Source organism: Parasteatoda tepidariorum, chromosome 7, assembly GCF_982258835.1.
Source record: "Parasteatoda tepidariorum strain Cologne lab strain chromosome 7, Ptep-v5.0, whole genome shotgun sequence".
In the NCBI taxonomy this organism is placed as follows: Eukaryota; Metazoa; Arthropoda; class Arachnida; order Araneae; family Theridiidae; genus Parasteatoda; species Parasteatoda tepidariorum.
In genome coordinates, this window is record NC_141761.1 from 112,684,335 (window position 1) to 112,706,309 (window position 21,975).

Genomic DNA, 21,975 nt, shown 5'->3' on the forward strand with positions numbered 1-21,975 from the left:
CTAGAGTTTCCATTTTAATGAGGCTGTTTTTCTAAACTTAATTAAAGAAATAATAGGTTAAAATAGTTTGTTTTCCTAAAATATCTATCTTGCGTGTTAAAAATATATGTAAATTATTTTTTAATAAGTAAATTTATTATTTAATCACTTTGATTAAACAATTTATTTCCTTGTAAAATAAGCAATTGTTTAATATGTTATTCGTGTCTTTTTTTTCCTTCTCCCAGTACAGTTTACGTTAAATCACTTAATTTCTCTTTGTTTTCCTTTAATTCCTTAATTCCCTTAATTTTTTTTGCATTTAGCCAATCATTTCAGTATAAAAAAATTAAATAAATTTAACTAAATTCGACATATTAGGGTAAATTTTTTTAACACAACTAAAATTTATGAGCTGTAACTGAATTTATGCATAAACTAATTAGTATCTTTTATACAAATTAAATACCAATATCTCTCATATAATCTAAACATTTATCCTGACATACATATGAAACAGAAGTATGAGGCACCCTTATCAATTTTGTGTAGGATACCTAATTGATTGAAAAATTAAATCAGATTTTTACCAGTGTGCCACATATTTAGGATTAAAATACTTATTAAGAGTGAAAGAGGGAAGATTGTAAAATACAAACTTTATCCAGAATTTTGCTTTATTTGGAGTTTCATGTTATATAATGTCACTCAAGAAGATATCTTTATACATGTATTTTGGTAAAAAATATAAACATATTTTATACAAGGAACTTGTTTCAAAATTGTCAATTTATGTAATGAGTACCATGAAAATGTTTGCTTAGAAAATACGTATTTGCAAAAAAGTTGAATTGGAAAAAATTTACGTCTTTTAACTTTTAAAGTAATATAATTTGAAAATAAATAAAATATTTAATCAATTTATCTAACAATTTTTATTGTATCCATAATCCCTTTGCCGGGGTAAAGAGCTTCTATTTTGCTGAAAAGCCAATTGACACATTTTTTAATCACTCGTTGAACAGTTTTTCTGCATCTGAGGATCCAGTGTTGTTCTCTTAGAACTGACGTTACAATTTGAGTTCCGGCATGATTTAGTTCCTTGTGTTTATCAAGTATAAGACAGTGAGTGACATTATGGTCAGATGGTAGAACAATAGGATACTTAAATGTTCTCAAATCCTTCCGCGTGGCTATTCTTGTTCTGACTCGTATAAGGCCTTCATCATCCGTTATAGTTTGTAATGAAGCATAGCAAGGCTTGGTTTCTTCTGCTAGGCATCTGTTCTGCACGTACTTTAAAATGACCATTTCAGCGTCTTTCATTTCTTCAATAGTCAGCTGTTTTTCGAGGTTTCGTTCATCCGTAGCACTCTTGATGTTTCGATAAAATCTGTAAATCCAAGCAGTTACTCTTATCATTTTTCGATATGATGTTAAAGTATCATATAACAGAATTTGCCCTTTGAATAAATTTGCTGAAGTCACTACCGTTTTTCTTCTTTCAGCGTTGATAATGTCCAAATCTGGATCGATAATATCTTTTGGCCAGAGCTGTGGTGGATCTTTCAGCCACATAGGCCCTCCCACCATTTAGATTGCTTAAGATGCTCTGCAGAACATCCTCGTGAGGGAAGATCAGCTGGATTAAGAGTTCCGGGAACATAATTCCATTCTTCTGGCAAACTGAGAGATCTGATTTCTTGAACTCTGTTGTAAACAAAAGGGGCCCAATTTTCATTCCTTTTTATCCAGAAGAGGGCATTTACTGAATCTGACCAGAAAAATGTTGGAATATTTTCAAGTCTTAAGTCTGATTTAACTCCATGTGCCAGTCTAGCTCCAATTGTACAGGATAAAAGTTCAAGTCTGGGTATTGTGACGGGTTTTAGAGGAGCTACTCGAGATCGAGCTTTAATGAGCTGTCATGATGTCGAGTCTTCGTTTTGGCTTCTCAAGAATATGCATGTAGCATAAGCTACCTTGCTCGCATCACAAAAAATATGTAAACTTAAATTTCTCGAACCTTCAGGATTGTCCGAGAGACATCTCGGAATCGTTATATCTTTCAATTGACTTAGTTGTTTTTGCCATTTTTCAAACGTTTTTCTAATAGAAGATGGTAATTCTGCATCCCAAGTGCATTTTAGCTTCCAGCACTCCTGAAGCATGATCTTCGGTATTAATGTTACTGGACACGTGTAACCAATGAGGTCGAATACTTTGTGAACTTCAGACAGGATTTTTCTTTTGGTTAAAGTCTCAGAGGCCTGTGATGTTTCCTTTAAGTCCAAAGTCAATGAATCAGTACTTAACTTCTAAATCAGTCCCAAAACTGGCACTTTTCCTTTTTCTTCAGGGATGGCTACTTCTTGTGAATTTAGAATGCTATGCTCCCACCCTCTTAGATCGAATTGAGCTCTCTTCAATATATACTGCGATTCAGTAATGAATTTGTGCAAATGTTCTCTATCTTCAACACTGGTTAAGCAATTATCTACATAAAATGATTCTTCTAATTTAACTGCAGTTTCCAGCATTGATTCTGGAGCTTTCTTCAAATGGTACCATAGGGTGACTCCTAATAAATACGGACTACAAGTCAAGCCAAACACCACTCTTCTATGTTGGTAAATTTTGATCTTCGAAAGGTCTCCATTTTCACACCATAGAAATCTTAGGAAAGGTCTATCAGCTTCACTAAGTTGGATCTGTAAGAAAGCCTTTCGAATATCTGTAATGACTCCAATCTTATTTAATCTAAATCTGTTGATCACTGAAGGAATGAGCTCCACAGGATTAGGTCCTTTTTCAAGACAATTATTGATAGAGGGGAAATTTTTTATTTTGGTCGAACCATCAAAAACAGGTCTGATCTTGGTAGTAGAATTTTCTTTTATCACTGCTCGGTGGGGCAAAAAATGTTCATTGGTGGCTGTATCGTCTGGGTCAACCTCTTCGATAATTCCCTCTTGCAACCATTCTTTAAATACCGCTTCATAATCTTCTAATATTTCTGATTTCTTTAAGGACTCAACGCAGTTCTTCAATCTTCTTTCAGCAACACTTCTATAATTAGGCAAAGTAGGGTGATTTAAGATCCACGGAAGACTCACTTCATATCTCCCATCTTCAAGTACCTTTATGTTGCGATTAAAATGGTCTTCGGTAGCTTTTGCAATTTCTTCTCTTGATTCTTTTTCACCTGGGTCTAATATTCCTAACGTATCTAGTTTCCAGAGATCCGAAATTTTAGCCTGAGCCACATGAAGGGACAAAACTGTGTTGGTACTATTACTGTTTTCTGGCTGACGAGTTTTACCCATAAGTGTCCAACCTAATCGCGTTTCGAATGCAACTAAACTTTCTGAGACCGATTTAATAATACCTGTGAAAAGTTTACCGCAAACGTCGGCTCCGATAAGTAAATCAATTTCTTTAGTTTCCGAATTCACCCCTCCTATGTTTTTATAATCGCAAAATTTAATTCCTATCTTATTCGCTTCTTTAATCCACGAGCCGTCTCTTATTTTAGGAATTTATGTACAAATTTTTTCCTGATCATAAACTTCAAAGTTACAAAAATAATCCCGATTTAAATCACTCAAAAAAATTCTGTATTTATTATGCTGATTAGTTCTTTGTAATCCACCGAAAAGACTATGATTTAAGTTTTCTTGCCCTATTGATTTGTAACCTATTTTATTTATTGTTTCTTTTAAAAGATACGACTTTTGGGACCCCGTGTCTATCAATCCGCGTATAATTATTTCCTTTTGTCCGTTTATTAAGCGAATTGTTAACGTTTGCATTAATACTTCCGGATTACAAGTTTCATTCGATAAAACCGTACTTTCCACTTTACTATCTGTTTTCTTTTCCGGACACATAAATGTATAATGACGTCTAAAACAAATATCGCATTTTACAAAACTCCTGCATTTTTTAGCCGTATGGCCAAAGCGAAAACAAATAAAGCAACAACCGCTTCTCTTTAAAATATCCATTTTCTCATTCATTTCTTTCATTTTAAATGCATTACAATCCCATAAATTATGTCTATCGTTACCGCAAGAAATGCATTTATTTTTCTTATTTCTCGATTCATTCAATAAACGTGACGCCGTTGATATGCGATTCTTATTTTGTTTATGCGAATTCTCGCCTCCACTGCTACGCTTTGAGGAGGGGAAGGGGGAACATTCTGAAACTCGTGTTATAGACGAACTCAAGGCCGTAGCTTTTTTTCGGCTTATTACTTCTGTTTTTAAAATATCGAGGATCTCTGATATTCTCCACTCATCATCATTGCTATATTTTTTAGTTATTTCTAACACTATATCTGAGGGAAGTAATTTAATAAGTATAGGACAGAGTAAAGCCCCGTAATTTTCCTGATTAATTCCCAAAGATTCTAAATTTCTTATTTCAGTTTGACAAGAATCAAAAAGTTTTCTTAATGAAAAAAATATCTGTTGATTTTTCTACTGGGGTTAAACTCAACAATTTATTCAAATGAGAGTTAATTATCAACGTTTTCTTGCCAAAGCGTTCTTTTAATGTTTCAATTGCTGATACATAATTATTATTTGTTAAACTTAATCCCTTAATCGCATCTGAAGCCAATCCCACTAAATATGTTTTCAAGTAATTAAACTTTTCAACATTCGACAAATCAGTGTTTTTATCTATGGCAGATTCGAACTGATCGTAAAATCTTTGCCAGTCTGAAGGATCGCCAGAAAATTTCTCTATAGTTAAAAGAGGCAGTTTCACAGAAGAAGTTTCATTTATTCTTATATTAGTGTTTATCTTCGGTTCGGAAATGTTCGAATTTAACTCAGAAGACACTACCGAAGTCGACAGTTTTTCTATTTTTCTTTTTAATCTGCTTTTACTTCGTACAATATTTGTCAAATATTCATCACACTTTATAATTTCTGTATCGATTTCATTTACATCCGTAATACCCTGCTGAATTTCGAGATCAATTTCTTTCAATTGTTCTTGTTTTAACATTAATTCAGACATTAACTCATGCAATTCATCTATTGTCACCTTATCATCTTGATATATGTTTTCGATTTTGGTTAATAACTTAGTTGTTAATGACCTTATCGTAGTACGTTTTTGTTTGGATTTCTCCATCTTAATTTATAAGCGAACTATTTATACACTTAAAGTCACTATTCTATGAAACTAAATTTCTAATCGAAAATAAACAAGAAATCTCTTAATGGCGGTCCCTGTTCGGGCGCCAGAAAATGTTCAATCTAAATGAATTCTTGTTTTCAATATGAATAGTGGAAAATGTTCCACTTACCTTTAGACCGCCAATTTGATGATTCATAAACCTTTATTGGTTTTAATTACAAATAGATGAAGATGAATTTACATGAAATGGTAAATGATGATTATAAAGTGATGAAAACATTAAGTTAAGTATTAGCGCTGCATGGCGCGTCTCTAGTTACATTACATCAACTTCTACTGTTTTAAAGTTTTTGAAAAATAAAAAGTTATAACTTCTGTTGCGCCAGCGGCGCCATCTGGGGATAGTTTTCTGGTATGAGGGGGATGAGGGCTCGTTACACCTGCTATGTTTTAGATTCCTCAGATTTCCTGCTATGCTGTAGCGTGGCGGACAACTGGCCACCTTTGGCGGCTAGTAGATAATAAACGGAGATACTGTGTTAAAAATATACTTGAGGGTGCCCCTTGGCGAAATTAGCTACTTATGTTTGGCACCATACTTGTTTGCCCGGAACGCCGTGGTAACAGGAATGGCGGTCAAAACATAATGATATTTCAATGAAACATAGGAAAATTTAAACAAAACTTTTCAAAATTGCAGTGAACACAATAGAATCAAAATTAATAAACTCAATAAAATGCACTTTGAATGTAATGAAAATGCACTTTGAAGAAATGCACTTTAAGCACAGAAAGAAAAAGAAAAAAATAATTCACTTCTTCATAAAGCTTGAATATCCTCAGATTTTGGAGCACAGAATTCTCTAATTACAGTTAGGTACTGTCTAAACTTATCTTGAGTAGAATCGCTGTACCTCCATCGCCATATAAATTTGGCAAAATATGAGTCGAAAATGGCGTCAGTGGTACCGGACTGGCGGTGACATTTTTTTCTGAAGTCCCTTTTAATAACTGCCCACAGAACTTCAGTCTTATTGGTATGAGCACCGTTTCCGGATCCTCAAATGTCTCAGAGAGGTTTACTGATAAGTGCACGAACCGGCTTTCCGAAAGACAGTCGTACGATTTCCAGCAATCGGACATTATCGTTGTTCCGGGTAAAATATTTTGTTGAATTATAATCAACAAAGTTTTTTTTTTGTACGATCTGGAACAACTTCAAAAAAGCGCCTTCTACTTCCTCTTTCAACTCCACCAAACACCCACTTTCCATCCACCCGTTTACCCCTATTGTATTTTCATTTCCCAAATTTACTTTCGTCTATTTCTACAAATGTCAGGTTCCCCAATCATTTCACGCTTTCTTGTACATATATCCACACACACATCCCTACAAAAATTCTTCCAATCCGTTATAGTTTTTTCATTGTTTATATTGAGTTCTGTTTTAATAATTTCGCAATTAGCTTCATACACCCACAACCAAGTAAAAATTAAAATATAAATCATACTCAAATGACTCTCCTCAAACCACGATCCCTTTCTAATGGATCGTTTTATGTGATGAGCATTTGAACCTTTCACACGACGAACCCATTCAAAGCCATCTGATCCATCTTTAAGTTCAACGAAAGACATATCTTTCCCACAAATAGGACATTTATATCTATTACTAATTAAACCTTCTTTCATACACCATTCAATCACTGCTTTTTTCCACTGTTATTCAAATCGCACAGAAACTTAAGATTTATCTTATTGACAGTATTCATTTTTAGTACCAGAAGCAAAAGTAACCTTACCAGCCGGTATCCAAAGTAGAACTAACGGATCTCTGAAATTACATTTAAAAACAACGCTAAATTCTAAACCAATCAGAATCACAATTAAAATCTAAACCAATCAGAATCACGATTGGTTTTCAACATCGCCCAGCTTGGCGATCAATCGCGATCACAACTTGGCGAGAATCAAGGGGCACCCTCTAATATAGTCTACCCCACATCTATAATGGGAAAGTGATGTTACTTTAAAAATTTATATAAAATCACAGAGTGGGAACAAAATTAAAAGAAAGATATCGCTCATTCGCAAACATTTGAGAGAAATACATATTAAAAATTTGGCTAAAAATATTAACGAAAAAATATTAATTTTTGTGTACAAAGTAAGCATTTACAAAGTGACGATCTTCAGCATAGCGAAAGCCTATACCCAAGTTAAGACATATTTTAGAAAGATAACTATAGAAAAAGTACCAGATGGCCGGAAAATAAAAACTATATAAATTTAGAAAGGTAATCGCATGGGCAATTGCAAAGAGATATTTTAAATTAGAATTGAAAATGAAAAAGTATGAATTTGAGAAGTCAAAGTTAGCGATAGATTCCACTCGCAGTGGATGACATGTTAAAATGGCGATCTGGTACTCTAAGCCTAGATCAATGGAACATCGGATTTCAAACAATCAATTAAGGAAAAATAGGCCTCCCAGAGGTGCTTACCAGAGATGCCTTGTTGGATTACATACTGGAATTAATTAACTTTGTGGTGGAAAATTGATGTTTAATTCTTTTAGAAGAGATTATTTGGGACTCCAATGAAGATGTTGTTACAGAGATGGAGATCTAGATCAGTAGAGTCTAGTAATCAGAGTACAATAGTAATAGCACAAATCAGAGAAGGACATCACAAATATGCACTCAAGTTTACTGTGATGTGTACTAGATAGGTAGGTACTTTATTTGCGTCACACAAGAGCTGATGCTCAATGAGCTATTGGCGAAAGTCAAGGAAACATCCCTGAGGATTATCAGATGACATGCCATCACAGTTTTGATCTTCTGCAGAGTGATTGGCTCCCCCGCTTTGATAGCCCGTCGACCTGCGTCAGAAGTTCAGTGCTTCACAGGCGAACAGTTTAAGGAAAACCGATACCGCGCACCCTCGGTACTTACGCTGGCTGATCAAAGTGGTCACCCACCCACTTACTGATCTCAGCCAGTAATGCTTGACTTCGGTGATCTACTGTGAACCGTTTCTTTACGATCAGTCCACTGTGGGACTACTGTGGTACTCGAATCCGCTACTCCGCTCGATCCCGCTTATATTCCAGCTGAACTTCGGCAGCTAGCTTTGGAAATTTTAGGCGAGATTTCCAGTGACACCGTAAAAATTTACACAGACGGTAGTAGACTGGGAATCCTAGCTGGTAGCGGCGTCTTCATTGAAAAATCTGGACAAAATTACTCCATCTATCTCCGTAATTCTGATTTCACTTCAGTCCTTCGAAGTGAATTAATCGCAATTGAACAGGGCATCGATGCTATAACCAACGAGAGTAACTTCGGAGATATTTTGATCCTGTCGGACAGTCGCAGCTCCCTTCAGCAACTACACAACTGGACTAAATTTGGAGACAAAACAAGCCTCTCCATCTTTCTTAAACTTCAACTTATTTCAAAGCACCACGACGTTCATCTTCAGTGAATACCATCCCACGTTGACATCCTTGGAAATGAGCAAGCGGATCGCTTGGCCAAGAAGGGCTGTAGTCATTTAACATCTTCGTCCTCAGCCCTTACCTTTTCAGAGTATCAGTCCAAAATCAAAAGTCATCCATCAAAAAAGTGGAGGATCCCCCCCCTCTCATCATTGGTATGCGGCTGAGGAACCGGGCTCTTCACTTGTTCATATAGGTGAGAGAGCATCTCAAACAGCTATTTCCAGATTGGCAAGTGGGCACACGAATAGTCCCCGTACTTTAAAGGAAGAAAGACTTATGTGGAAGAAAGACAAATGTGAAGCCCAGCAGAGGCCTCAGCCGAACATATCCTCGACTGCTTGGGCCTTTCCAAGGAGGACTTATATGCTTCTCCACTTCTTGTCATCGACTTTTTGAGGGTCAACAACCTACTGGATCTTGTCTGACTTCGTCAGACAATTAGAGGATAAGAAACAACAGCAACTCCTAATCCAGAGTGTGTTTGGAGGATCAGTGAAACCGTTCGGCCATGGTGGCACCCTCTGTTAAAATGAAAACGTCAATTCTTTGGTAGGTACTTTGGTACTTTATTTACGTCGCACTAGAGCTACACAATGGGCTATTGGCGATGGTCTGGGAAGCATTCCTGAGGATGATCTGAAGACATGCCATTGCAATTTTCATCCTCTGTAGAGAGGATGACCTACAATCCTTTGACCTTCAAATATAGAGTGGTCCCGCAGTGGACTGATCGTTAAGACACGGTTCCCAGAAGATCACCGAAGTCAAGCATCACTGGCTACAGTCAGTGTGCGGGTGGGTGACCACTTGGATCAGTCTGCGTAGGGACCGAGGGTGTGCGGTATTGGTCCTCGTTAAACTGTGCTACCGTAAAGTGCTCGACTTCGCGTGCAGGTCGTCGGGCTGCCGAAGCGGGGGTGCCATCCCCTCTGCAGAGGATCAAAATTGCGATGGCATGTCTTCGGATCATCCTCCGGGATGTTTCCCAGACCGTCGCCAATAGCCCGTTGTGCAGCTCTAGTGCGACGTAAATTAACAACAACAATCAAATATAGAGTGCCATGGTAGCCATGTGGTTAGAAAATTGGATTCCGGTCTGGAGGTACAGAGGTGCGATCTTCAACTCTACTAATACCTACCGAGAACATGCGAAGCTCTTGCTCATAAAATCTGTAAAATCGAAAGTCCTATGGTCTGTCTCTAAGCAGTACCATGGGAACAAGTATTTAGAGAACATTTCCTTTCTCTTCAGATATATGTATAAACTTAGACCTCACAATTGATGTCCCCTCGGCAGAGGATCAAAATTGTCATGGCATGTCATTAGATCATTCACAGGGAAATTTCCCATACCGTCGCCAATAGCCCGTTATGAAGCTCTAATTCGACGCAAATAAAGTACCTACCTACAAAATATATAGCCAACTTGAAAGATACAATAATCCCTGGGTAAAATAATTTTTTTGTCCGTTTGAAATAATTTAGAGTAATTTCTTAAGTTTCAAAGAGTTGTGAGATCATAGTTTGTACCAGAGTTCGTGATTTTTTTCAACAAAAAAAATACTTATTGGAATTTTTTTTTCACGAAATTTCTTTATAGAAAATATGATAATGTCAAAGATTAAGAAAACATATTATGAGAAAGAAATACTTATTGATAAAAAAAACAGCACAATTCTAATTCTGGGTTATTTAATTTAGTAACATAGGCATTTTCATTCTGTGATTTGAAATTATTGTACATAATATTAAGGCTAACATAAATACAATAGTTTGTTATTTGTAGCTAAACTGTAAAAAAGAACGAAAATTTTACAGTTTTCTCATTTCCTCAGCGCACAGTTTAGATTGTACTGTACTATCAATATATACATAAAAAATCAGTTGATTTAAATAAATGATTTTTTTTTAAATCATTTCATATAAATCATGATTTAAATCGTGATTTAAATCAAGCTGATTTAAATCAACAAACCATGGTTTGTACAGGGAATATGTTACGCAGTAAATTTTCCATTTGACTCGACCTATGAAGGAGACAGAGGGTCGATAGTTTGTTAGACTCCAATGTGATTTTTAGTTATAATGCAAATTACTAAACACTGTAACTTTTGGAGGTTTTAGCAGTGACTGGTTGTTAAATAAACATGGTTTTCTAACTAAGGGCATGAACCTATGCCATTCTCAGTTGCAATAAAAAAAACTAAACAAGTAAAAATTTAAATTGTTACTCACTCCTCATTTTTTCCGGATTTCTTTCAACCAAATAGTATCTTTAAACAGTACGAACAAAATAAAAAGCTAAATTATGAAATACAAGAATAAAATATTTTTTTCAAGCAACAATAAAATATTCAAGATACTCTCAAAACAGTTTCTACTGAATTTATTGCAGCGAAATTAAAAACATACTTTGCTGTAGCCATAAATTACAGTACAATGGCTGTCCATAGCTAAGCACATTTTAGAACACATTATAGTGTAGTCTAAATCTTTGTAGTAAATAAGCTTCAATTTAAAACTTATAAATAATGTCAAACTGTTATCAGTGCTACTTATACGCTAACAGCATAAATTATTACCTCCTACACACACAGTTCCGCTTTTCTCATGGAAAACCGTAAATAACTTCTAAAATATTTGACATTTTTATTATCAAACAGAGAGTAATTTTCTTTGATTTTTAAATTGACAATTTTAAATGAAATAAATTCAACATCGAATCTTAAAAAAAAATGTTTTTCGTTTATTGCAAAAAATAAGCTTTTTGCTAGCTATTCAGCGATTTTTCTTGTCTCACTCTGGCTTCATTTCTTTCTTACTAAAATAATAAATAATCCATCCTAACTTTGATTTGAAAACTTTAATTTAAAATTTTGCGTTTAGATTCCTGCTCATTTTTTTAATAAAGAAAGAGGCATGTTAATAAAATCTATAAACATATCTAAAAAAAAAATTTATTTGTAAAAACACGTTGTATGTCTTATTTATTTAATGCTATGTAAAAAAAAATTCTTCTACTGCCCTGGCATTATGGTGAGTCACTTCGCCTTTTACGATTTGGGCCGAGGTTCGATGCCTCGTACTAAATAAAAATAATTCTCGGGCTACACTTTCTTTGATCGTGTCGTAGTCGTTCGCAATCCATTCTAATTGTATGTTCGCGGAGGTTTCATAGCTGGAAAAGTCGATTGGGAGGTTGAGAAGCCTAATGCGGAGGCCAGGTGTTTAATAACACCATCTTTCTACTATGCTTATTAAGACAACTGAATCTTGAAAATAACATTTAGTTTGAGTTTAAAAACTTACTTGAGTATTCCAATAATTTTTTATAAAAAAAATAAAGAAGTTATGCGTGATATTATGAATAATTATACATTATTAATAATATATTATAAATAATTGAATATGATAAGACTGTCGGAAATTGTTTAATTTTAATAAACAATGAATATTTTAATTGACCAACGTTCAAGGAAAGCTGAAATACTTGTATATTTTAAAAAATACTTGTAATACTTGTAAATTTTTTAAAAAAAGACATTAACAAACTCACTGCTTTACCTTTCCAATTTAAAATTCTAAGACCTGAAACTGCTGGCAGTTATTCTCCCTAAGAATTGTTTTTGAATAATTGGATAATTCAAGGTCTAAAACATGCAATAACTTTAACAATAGAAAGTATTATACTTCATTAGAATTGAGTTTAAATACATATATGAATGCGCATTCCATCATTTTTAACAGTAATAAAAAGAGCCAAGCCTAAACTTTATGAACAAGTTAAACTTAACTAATTTTTATGAACAAATTTTATCCTAACTATTTATTAACAAGTTCAAATCTCATTACACCCCTTAACAACTGATTTAAAAATTTCCAATTATTCAAATACTAACAAAGTCTGTGTTTAAGATATGATGTCATTTTGAAACAAGTAACACTAGAAAATATTAAATGGACCACGGAAAGATGTTTCTTTTTTAAACTTAAATTACCACAAGCTTTCTCTCAAGATCAAAAATGATTTAATTTTTTATATGATTTCAATAATTATATGATTAAAATTTGCCTTCATTCTCAAAGAGCTAATTAGGGAAATCATTTTTTGCATATGATTCTGAATGTGTTTATTTCATTTATTTTTTCGAAACTTCAAAACAAAGATAATGAAATTTATCCGAGAAATGGAAGATTTATTAAAGAGTTGATATCTCTCTACTTCAGAAAACTGACTGATCATACAATACTTTTAACTTTGAATGCAGAGACAGATAAATATTAATAAATAAATAATATAATGATAGGTAGGTAGGAACTTTATTTACGTCGCACTGGAACTGCACAATCGGCGACGGTCTGGAAAACATCCCTGAGGATGATCCGAAGACATGCCATCACAATTTTGATCCTCTGCAGAGGGGATGGCATCCCCTCTTCGGTAGCCCAACGACCTGCGTGCGAAGTTGAGCACTTTACAGTAGAACAGTTTAACGAGGCACCACTACCGCACACTCTCGGTCCCTAACGCAGACTGATCCAAGTGGTCACCCACCTGTACCCTGACAGCAGCTAGTGATGTTAGACTTCGGTGGTCTGCTGGTAACCATGTCTTAACTATTAGACCACTGCGGGACCTGAATTTTATGTATTGCAATTCTTTGTAGCGCTGTTAACGTGACCTAAATATCTGTAGTTTTTAAACTAAAATTTGTCATTTTTAAAAATACTTATTTTAAACTTTAATTTTATAATTGGCGATGCTGCTGACCAAATAGAAAACTAAAATTTAAATTAAGCTTATTTTAAAAATAAAAAATTTCTTAAAACACATGGCATTCGTTATTTTTTAACAAAACAGTTTTAGTTTCTTTTAAAAAATACTGAAATATGATTTTCCCTCATGTTTTAATCTTTTTTGTTGACATAACAAATATAACAATTCCCCGATTAAAATGACTCTTTTTATCTTATTTGACAAGAGAAATATCATACATGCTTTCATGTATACTTTCGTTTTTTCTTCACTTCGTTGATATATTGAGAGAAATCTGAGATGAAAAATACTTTATTTGAATCACGACAGAAACAGTTTCATATTTACGTACACATGAAACTACCAAAATTTACCACAAAAAAGACCTTTCAACACAAGAGATTTGCCATTCATATTTCAAGCATTGACTCAATTCTTTTTCACTCCATCTCTAACAACGTAGAAAAATAATATTCCTTTTTGCGAACATCGCCCCCACCTCCCTCAGTATACAAAAGAATGATGCGGAACAATTTCCGTCATGCCAATCTAAATCTATTTTAGTTTTTGCCATGTAATTTCGAAGCCCCTAAGAACGATATTAGGTTTTGGAATGATGCAATGCATCACAGGCTATTTATATTTCTTGAATGGTGTCTCGTTCAGAGTAAATGATTCAAAGATATTGGCAGAGGGAGAGTTATTTATTTACGTTTTATTAACACTTACCTCAGAAAGTAGACAACAATTTGTTTCTTATATTTAATTCGTTCTTAGTCATATCATATTCTCAAAAATACTCATTTTCTTCCAAGATTTATCCTGTTATAATTTATAAAATGTATATTGTTATGATTGTAATTATTGAGTAAATTGTTTAATATTCAGCTTGAATGAAGTTATATAACATGAACAGAGTACAAACATTATTTTTATCTTATAACCGTCGTTGAACAGCAGACCCGATATTTGGGTTTGCGACTACTAGTGCTCAACTCCGTAGCCTTGTAATTTTGAACCCAATCCAGAAGACCAGGGAACTCCCGGATCAAGTGTGGGGAGAAAATTTGCCTTCGTGGATAACTTTTTGATGGAGCTAACCCGCATTTGCGTTACATGGAGTGGTAGACCACGAGATCCTCCAACGGTTAGCCTGACGGCAAGGGGACTCTAACCCATGATCCGTTTACCACTGAAGATATTTCGTGTCAGCACTGTGGTCGGTGCACGCCGGATGCTGAATTCGTATCGACCAGCCATCGCCGGGATCAAACCCCGGTTCACCTCATTGGAAGGCAACCGCTCTATCTCCTGAGCCATCGTGGCTCTGTACAAACAATATGTTATAAGCGGACGAACAGTGAAGAAAGACTAACTTTTGATCAGTGGATCAAACTTTCACCTACTAACGCTCAATATTAATGGCCTAATCTTAAATATTTAACGACAGCAAATGATCATTTGAAGTACGAAGCATAAAATGTTTTTGAGATGAAGCGAAATACACTCAGAGGGAAATTAACATTAAGAAGCTCAAACTTTCAATCGCTTTCTTGCTTTAATTATTAGAACCATAACTTTCAAAAGATGACTAACACCCTTAAATTGAGGTCCAAAGATCAAAATCCGTACAAAAAAAGTGTGTTTATTCAGAAAAAATTATTTTCTGGACCTAATTTCGTAACTTGAAACATCCTCTGCACTAATTAATTTCATTATTTAAGGTTACTTTCGCTTTACATCGAGCTTTTATATTATTTTAGTTTATAATCGGAATTAAACAGCTGACCCAATTATTAGTTTGTGACTATCAATGCTAAATTTCGTTGCCTTGTAATTTTAAACCCTTTCCAGAAGACAAGGGAACTCCCGGATCAAGCATTAACACAAACTAGATTTAAGGGGAGGGGGTTCTTTTGATGGAGCTAACCTGAATTTGCGTTACATGGAGAGGAAAGTCGCAAAAATTTTTCTTGGTTAGCCAAACGGCAAGGAGATTCTAACAAAGGATCCGTTTTCCACAGAGCATATTTTACGTCAGCACTGTGTTCGATGCGAGCCGGGAGCAGAATTCGTATCTACCAATCACCACGGAGTTTCTAACCTCACCTCATGGGGAAGTGAACGCTCTTCCCAATAAGACAACATGGATCTAGCTATATCATCAAATAAATTATTCGAATTTTTATGAAACGTTCCGCAGTGCACGGATTGTTAATACACGGTTCCTAGCAGACCACCGAAGTCGAGCATCATTGGCTGCGGTCAGTGTGCGGATGGGTGACCTCTTGGATCAGCCTGAGAAGGGTCCGAGGGTCCTCGTTAAACTGTTCTACCGTAGAGTGCTCGACATCACGTGCAGGTCGTCAGGTTACCGAAGCGGGAGTGCATCGCCTTTGCAGAGGATCAAAGTTGTGATGGCATATCTTCGGATCATCCTCAGGGATGTTCACCAGACCGTCGCCAATGGCCCATTGTGTAGCTCTAATGCGACGTTAATAAACAACAACAATAATGTAAGCAGAAAGAAACGCAATCGCAAAATTTTAAGTCCTGCTACGTAAAGTGATAGCAGCTTATTTCGCATTTTTTTTTAGGGTATCTCTCTTTTTCGTTAATTCAAATTTCAATAGTGCTTTTTTTTAATGTATTCAAACGCGCACAGAGACGAAATTTTCTAATAACCTTGCTATTATTGTCAGCAAGAACACTTCTTTAAATTAAAAAAATTAAATTTGTTAGCGGAAGTTTAAAAAAAAACACTCTAAAACCAAATTGACCCGATTGAGAGAGTTTTCCGGATTGCGATCTTCACTTTTTAAAATTAGAACCAATGATGCAGCAGGGTGCGCAGCCAGATTTTTCAACAAAAAGCAAGTACTTTTTAAGAACTCAAAAAATGTTTTTAATCATTTTCCAAAAAAAAAAATTATTCATAATTAGGATCTGTACAGTAATAAAAATTATATTTTTTCAATCGTTTCACGTTCTTAATTTATGAACATAAAATCAATGAAGTTAAAAAACATTTTTACGAACTTCACATAATCATGATAAAATAACTAGTTTCTGATAAATATTGCAGAGAAAAGTTTAAAAATCATGCATTTTTTGTAATTTCGAACGACACTCGACATGGCAAAGAAATAATCTCTTTTCAAAAGATAGAAAATTAAGCACTCTTTACAAACCCAGAATTAAAAAAGCACCTTTAAGGGCTATTAAAAAATGTAAATAAAATATATGCTCCTTTAAGCACTTTTTAAAAAAAACGGCGCACCCAGTTTCAGAAAGAAATCTACTATCAACAACAAATAGCCTTAAGATCCTCTTTAAGGATGGCATTGGTAAAATGATAAATTTATTGGCATTGTAAACAAGCTTGTTTACAATCAGCAGTGTAAACAAGTTTTTGGTTTGCGGATGATCTGTAATTTTATAAAGGTAAACTATCAGAAATTCAAGGCCAAATTAAGGTAAAAAGAAATGGCACACTGTATCAGTAAAAACTGTTTTATCATAAAATCTATTTTTATCGTAATTTTTAAAGTAGTATTTATTTAATTACAATGATTCATTGATTTTACAGTAAATATTAATGTATATAAAAATTACTGTACCGTCTATCGAAATTTTTCATATGTTCCTTTTTTTTAATTTCAGCCACTGAATTTCTTAATTTTTGCTCTTCACCTCCGAAGGTGCCGGAAGTGTTGCTCATTTATCGTTACCCAGTGGGCACCTGCGAACCTATGTCACGGAGGCGAGTAACATCACCCACGCCACACTGCCACAGATATACGTTTATAGGGTGGGCCACGTTCATACATCCCACAACAGAGAACAACACAGAGAGATGCCCTGAGCGGGATTCGAACCATAGTCAGTCAGGCACATTGACAGCTCGGCCACCTGGCTGGCTTTTTTATAGTGTAGTGTAATCATAATTAGGAGTAATAAGAACGTCTAAGAACCGAAAACACTTATTCATTTCCAGCTGAAACATGAACTGAATACGAGGACTAATAGGATTCATATTAAGAATAGGGTTGTGGTCAGGGTTGTCTATGAATGGGAAACAATCATCAACATCTTGAAATGGGAACTTAATTAAACCTAAGAATAGGGTCGTGGTCAGGGTTGTCTATGTATGGGAAACAATCATCAACACCATGAAATGGGGACTTAATTAAACCAGAAGTTCCACTTCAAAGTAATGCACAGACAGGTCACTTAGAAAAGAGCTGAGGGAATTATTCAAAGTTAAGCAATCATTTCTACGATAAACTTTACCGAAAGAAGTGAATAGTGGTCGAAAAAACTACATTATTTTTGTAGTTTACTACAGCTAAAACTACTTTGTTACGAATGTAGTTAACTACAACTACTTTTTTTTAAATGTAGTGACTACAAAATACTTTTGATTTGTTATAACTACTTTACTACTTAAGGAGACGAACTTTGCAGGCGAACTTAATTTACACCTACGTTCAAAATTGTTTGGAATAGAAAATTACCTCACATTAAAATATAAAGGAATAATAAAGAAAATTGAACGAAAATTAAAGAAAATTCAGGGCAGAATGTCATTACTCTCAGTGGTTGATTAGAGTGTAATTGTTTTTGGTTATCTAATCAATGATTGGCTTTTCATACTACCCTTTTGGACCATTGAAAACAGATCGTGAAATAATTTATGCAGTAATCCCTATTATCATCTATAATTAAACTGCATAAAAATAGAATAGAGAAAAAGGAACAAGCAGACTGAAGTGGCTGTTTACTTCTAGAATAGCCCTTTCTTTCATTGTTGTTTGTCACACAAAGAACACATAGAGAATAAAACAAACAGGAAAGACAAACGATATTGCAAAAGAAACAGTACTTTTGTTGAGGTAAAACTCTGTTTCCTGAAATTCCCCTTGGAGATTATTTGTTTGATGTTGTCCGGTCAAGTGAAAACAGTTTCACCAAAGAAATCTTTTTTTCGTAATGCTTTCCCAAAAAGAAGTAGTCATGGAACAACTATATTATAAAGATTTCATTTTCTCACGGTATGTCAAAACTAGTTTTTCGACACAATAAGCTTGAAATAACTATTCATTTTAGGAGTAAAACAAATAACGCAGTTGAATTATAGATGTTAACTTTATTATGAAGCATTGTTAACTTTATTCTAGACATTTATTAAATTTTTACAGCACATTTCTTTATAGAATTTTTACAATATGTTACTCAAAGTAATTCTTAACGTCAAAACCTAACATTTAATATCATTAGGAGTAATTTAATCAACTCATTAATGATAAAAAAAAGAAACTCATTAATGATAAAAGAAATGATAAAAAACTCATTAATGATAAAAGAAATGATAAAAAAAATGTCGACCTGTTATAAAAAATATTATTTTAAAACTAGAGTCTGAAATGTGTGCTCCAAACAGAACGCAGGTAGGCGGACAAAAAGTTAAGAGGGAGTAAAAACAAAGAGCAGCTACACATAAGTGAGCTAGTATAACGGCTATTCTATTAACTTATTTATTGCGCTGCTATTCTATTAAATTAATTCTGGAGCACCTTATAACAAGCTGTTTAAATATTTATTCAAGTACACGTGCGCCATTTAACTTAATACACATCTCGTTATTTATTTCCGAAACTACGCAGAAAGAGTTCATAATGCTTCACGGAATCGGATTCCGATCGAAATGAAGCTCTCGTGACGTCATAAATCCGTGAATGTCAGTTAGGCCGTATTACGAGCTCTTGATTCCGCTCGGAACTAAATTCCGATGCGAAATAATTACGAATCCGATTCCGGCAGGTTTAGAGCAAGCGAAATCTGAATTCCGATAGGAGTTTAATTCCGATAGGAGTTCCGATCAAAATGGCGCTGTTTTCTGCCATTACTACCGAGTAAAGCCAATCTGAAAAACATTTAGTATGTAGTTTTTCTTAGCGTGTAACACAAAATCTGATAATTTTAATTTAATTTTATTTAAAATAAGATATTTTTATAGCTTTCATAAATATAATTGTATTTTGATACTTAAATTGCGGCTTATTTTGTTTTACGGATTGAGTTGAAAAGAAGAGCTTTTCGTTATATTCAGATGATAACTTATGTATTTCATAATTTTATAACTCTCGTTGAACAGCCGACCTTATTTTGTGTTTACGACTACTGATGTTCAACTCCATAGTCTTGTAATTTTAAATCCAACCCAGAAGACAAGGAGAGTCCTGTATCAAGTATTGAGTGAAATTTGCCTCAGTGGAGGACTTTTTGATGGAACTAACCCTCATTTCCGTTACATGGAGCGGAAAACCATGAAAACCTCCCACGGTTAGCCTGACCTCAAGAAAAATCCAGATCTCCTGAGCCACAACGGCTTGCATTGATCAATAATAAAAAATTATTGCTTATGAAAAAATATTTTCATTGAGATAATGATGAACATTTAGTTGAAATCCAATTATCGCCAAGCAATCTGAAAAACATTTTCGTAGTTTTTCTTTGCGTGTAACGCAAAATTTGATCATTTTAATTTCAACTTAATCATGGTTAAAATAAATTATTTTCGTAACTTTTATAAACTTAAATTGCAAGTTACTTTGATTTTTGGGATGAGTTATAAATATAAATAAAAAAATATAAAGAGCATCTCGTTATATTCACAAATATAATTGGCTGTCTGTCAAAGATGCTAAGAAATGATTCATGATATAAAAAAAATCATTACGATACCTGAACATTAAGCTGGAACTCTCTAAGCGTCAAGCAATCTGAAAGATATTTTCGTGGTTTCCCTTTACGTGTACCGCAAAATATGATTGTTTTCTTTAAAAAAAAATAATAAGATGAAAATTAAAAAAAAAAACAAATGTTTAAATATTTACACATATTATGAGTTATTTTATCTTTCCTCCTTGTTAAAACAAAACAAAATGAAGAGCATTTGATTGAGGGCAATTCATTAGCAGGGTAGATAGTCTTTTGCGGACGTTAAGAAATGATTTGGCAGATTTCTTCATAATAAATGCTACGAATAATTATTTTGATGAAAAAGATTTTTATTTTTAATTCTCGTAGGAAAATTTAACAAATTTACAGTTGCATTATAATAGAACTAAACGCCTCAAACTAGTAATTATGGTTGAATAAGCAAATATCTTTCCTTCGGTTAATACCAAAATTGCTTGCAATGAAAATAATTGTAGGCAACCTTGATTTTCCTTCGGGAATTTTATTGTAATTGCATTCAGTGGTGGATATTGCTAGCGAATATTGATTTTTGTATTGGAAGTCATTTTTTAAAGTAAAACGTATGAATTTTTAAGCTTTCAGTTCTAAGTTAATGCGAGTGTAGCTCGCATAGAAGAAGAGAAAACAAACATATCGTTGCCAGATTAATAAATTAGAATTATAGTAATTTTCTAATTGGTCAAAGTTAGTCCCGCCTACAAACTCCAATTTCACTGGAATCGTGCGGAATGGCGATATCGATTCCGGATTCCGATATGCTCATGTTACAGCAAAGTGGGTTTTACGAAATTGGCAATCCGATGAAAGCTAGTTTCCGATCGGAATCGTTTCCGAGCGGAATAAATTTCGATGAGTTGGTATTTGGGCCCCAGGTCTTTAATTTTAAACAAAACACATTTTTTTCCTCGAAATAGTCCATTAGTTGCTATATGATCCCACTAGCCGTGGCACAACTCTTTGACTTTGTCTCAACCTAAAATGATTTCTACAAAACTAATCATTTGCTAAATGATTTCTATCTCTTGAACGGCACCTTTGACTTCTTCAAAACCTCTTCTCTAAATTTCCAAAAATGGACCATTAGTTACTATGTTGTTCTTTATTCCACCCTTTAACATTCTCAAAACCCCTCCAAATTTCTGCAAAACGGAACGTTAATTTTCTTCAATTTTCTGCAAGACTAACCTTTAGCAGGCTTTGCGATTTCATTATTCCAACCCTAGTGCAAACCTTTAAAATACTCCGTCCTTTCAATTTACTGTAAGATAGACTATTAGTTGCTACGAGATTTCATTATTTCACCCCTAGTGCAAACCTTTAACTTTTAAAGTAGATATGAAACAGCTTCTTAAAACAGCTATGTGTTTAAAATTCTTAGAATTAAAAAAATTCACTTCCTTACGAAATCAATTCGAAGTTGTAGTGCCTCTGAAGCTTTCCTAAATTTCACCTAAAAGGCGGATATATTCTTTAACTTCATTAAGTATGCAATTTTTAAAGAAATTATTTTAAAACTTTTAGAGCATTTATTTTTGTTCACTTTTCTCTAATTTTTAATTTCTTTCGCAAAGGAGTTTTTAATAATTTTTTTATTAATTAATTTTTTTAATGTACTTTTTTCTTTGTTTGATTTATGTGTGTTCTCCATCCCTTTATGTTTCAAAAGTATACTATCAAAATATAACTTCCAATATCCGACTGTAAACTGTTATTATTAATACTTTTGATGTTCTTTGACTTCATTTCAACTATAAGGAAGTGATAAATATATTTGATTAGATTTTATAACCGTCGTTAAAGGTTACCCAATTATGAG

General features: G+C 34.1%; 1 protein-coding gene across 1 annotated transcript; it reads right to left on the reverse strand.

Annotated features, from left to right (window-relative positions):
- Positions 1-2,297: 2,297 nt before the first annotated feature.
- Positions 2,298-3,305, reverse strand: LOC147807400 (uncharacterized). The gene has a single exon (XM_087168926.1). The coding sequence runs from the start codon at positions 3,303-3,305 to the stop codon at positions 2,298-2,300; it is 1,008 nt and encodes a 335-aa protein (XP_087025052.1).
- Positions 3,306-21,975: the final 18,670 nt, after the last annotated feature.

Bases quoted from the DNA above. Each gene is read 5' to 3' on its own strand.
- LOC147807400 (XM_087168926.1), bottom strand. From the start codon at position 3,305: ATGGGTAAAACTCGTCAGCCAGAAAACAGTAATAGTACCAACACAGTT.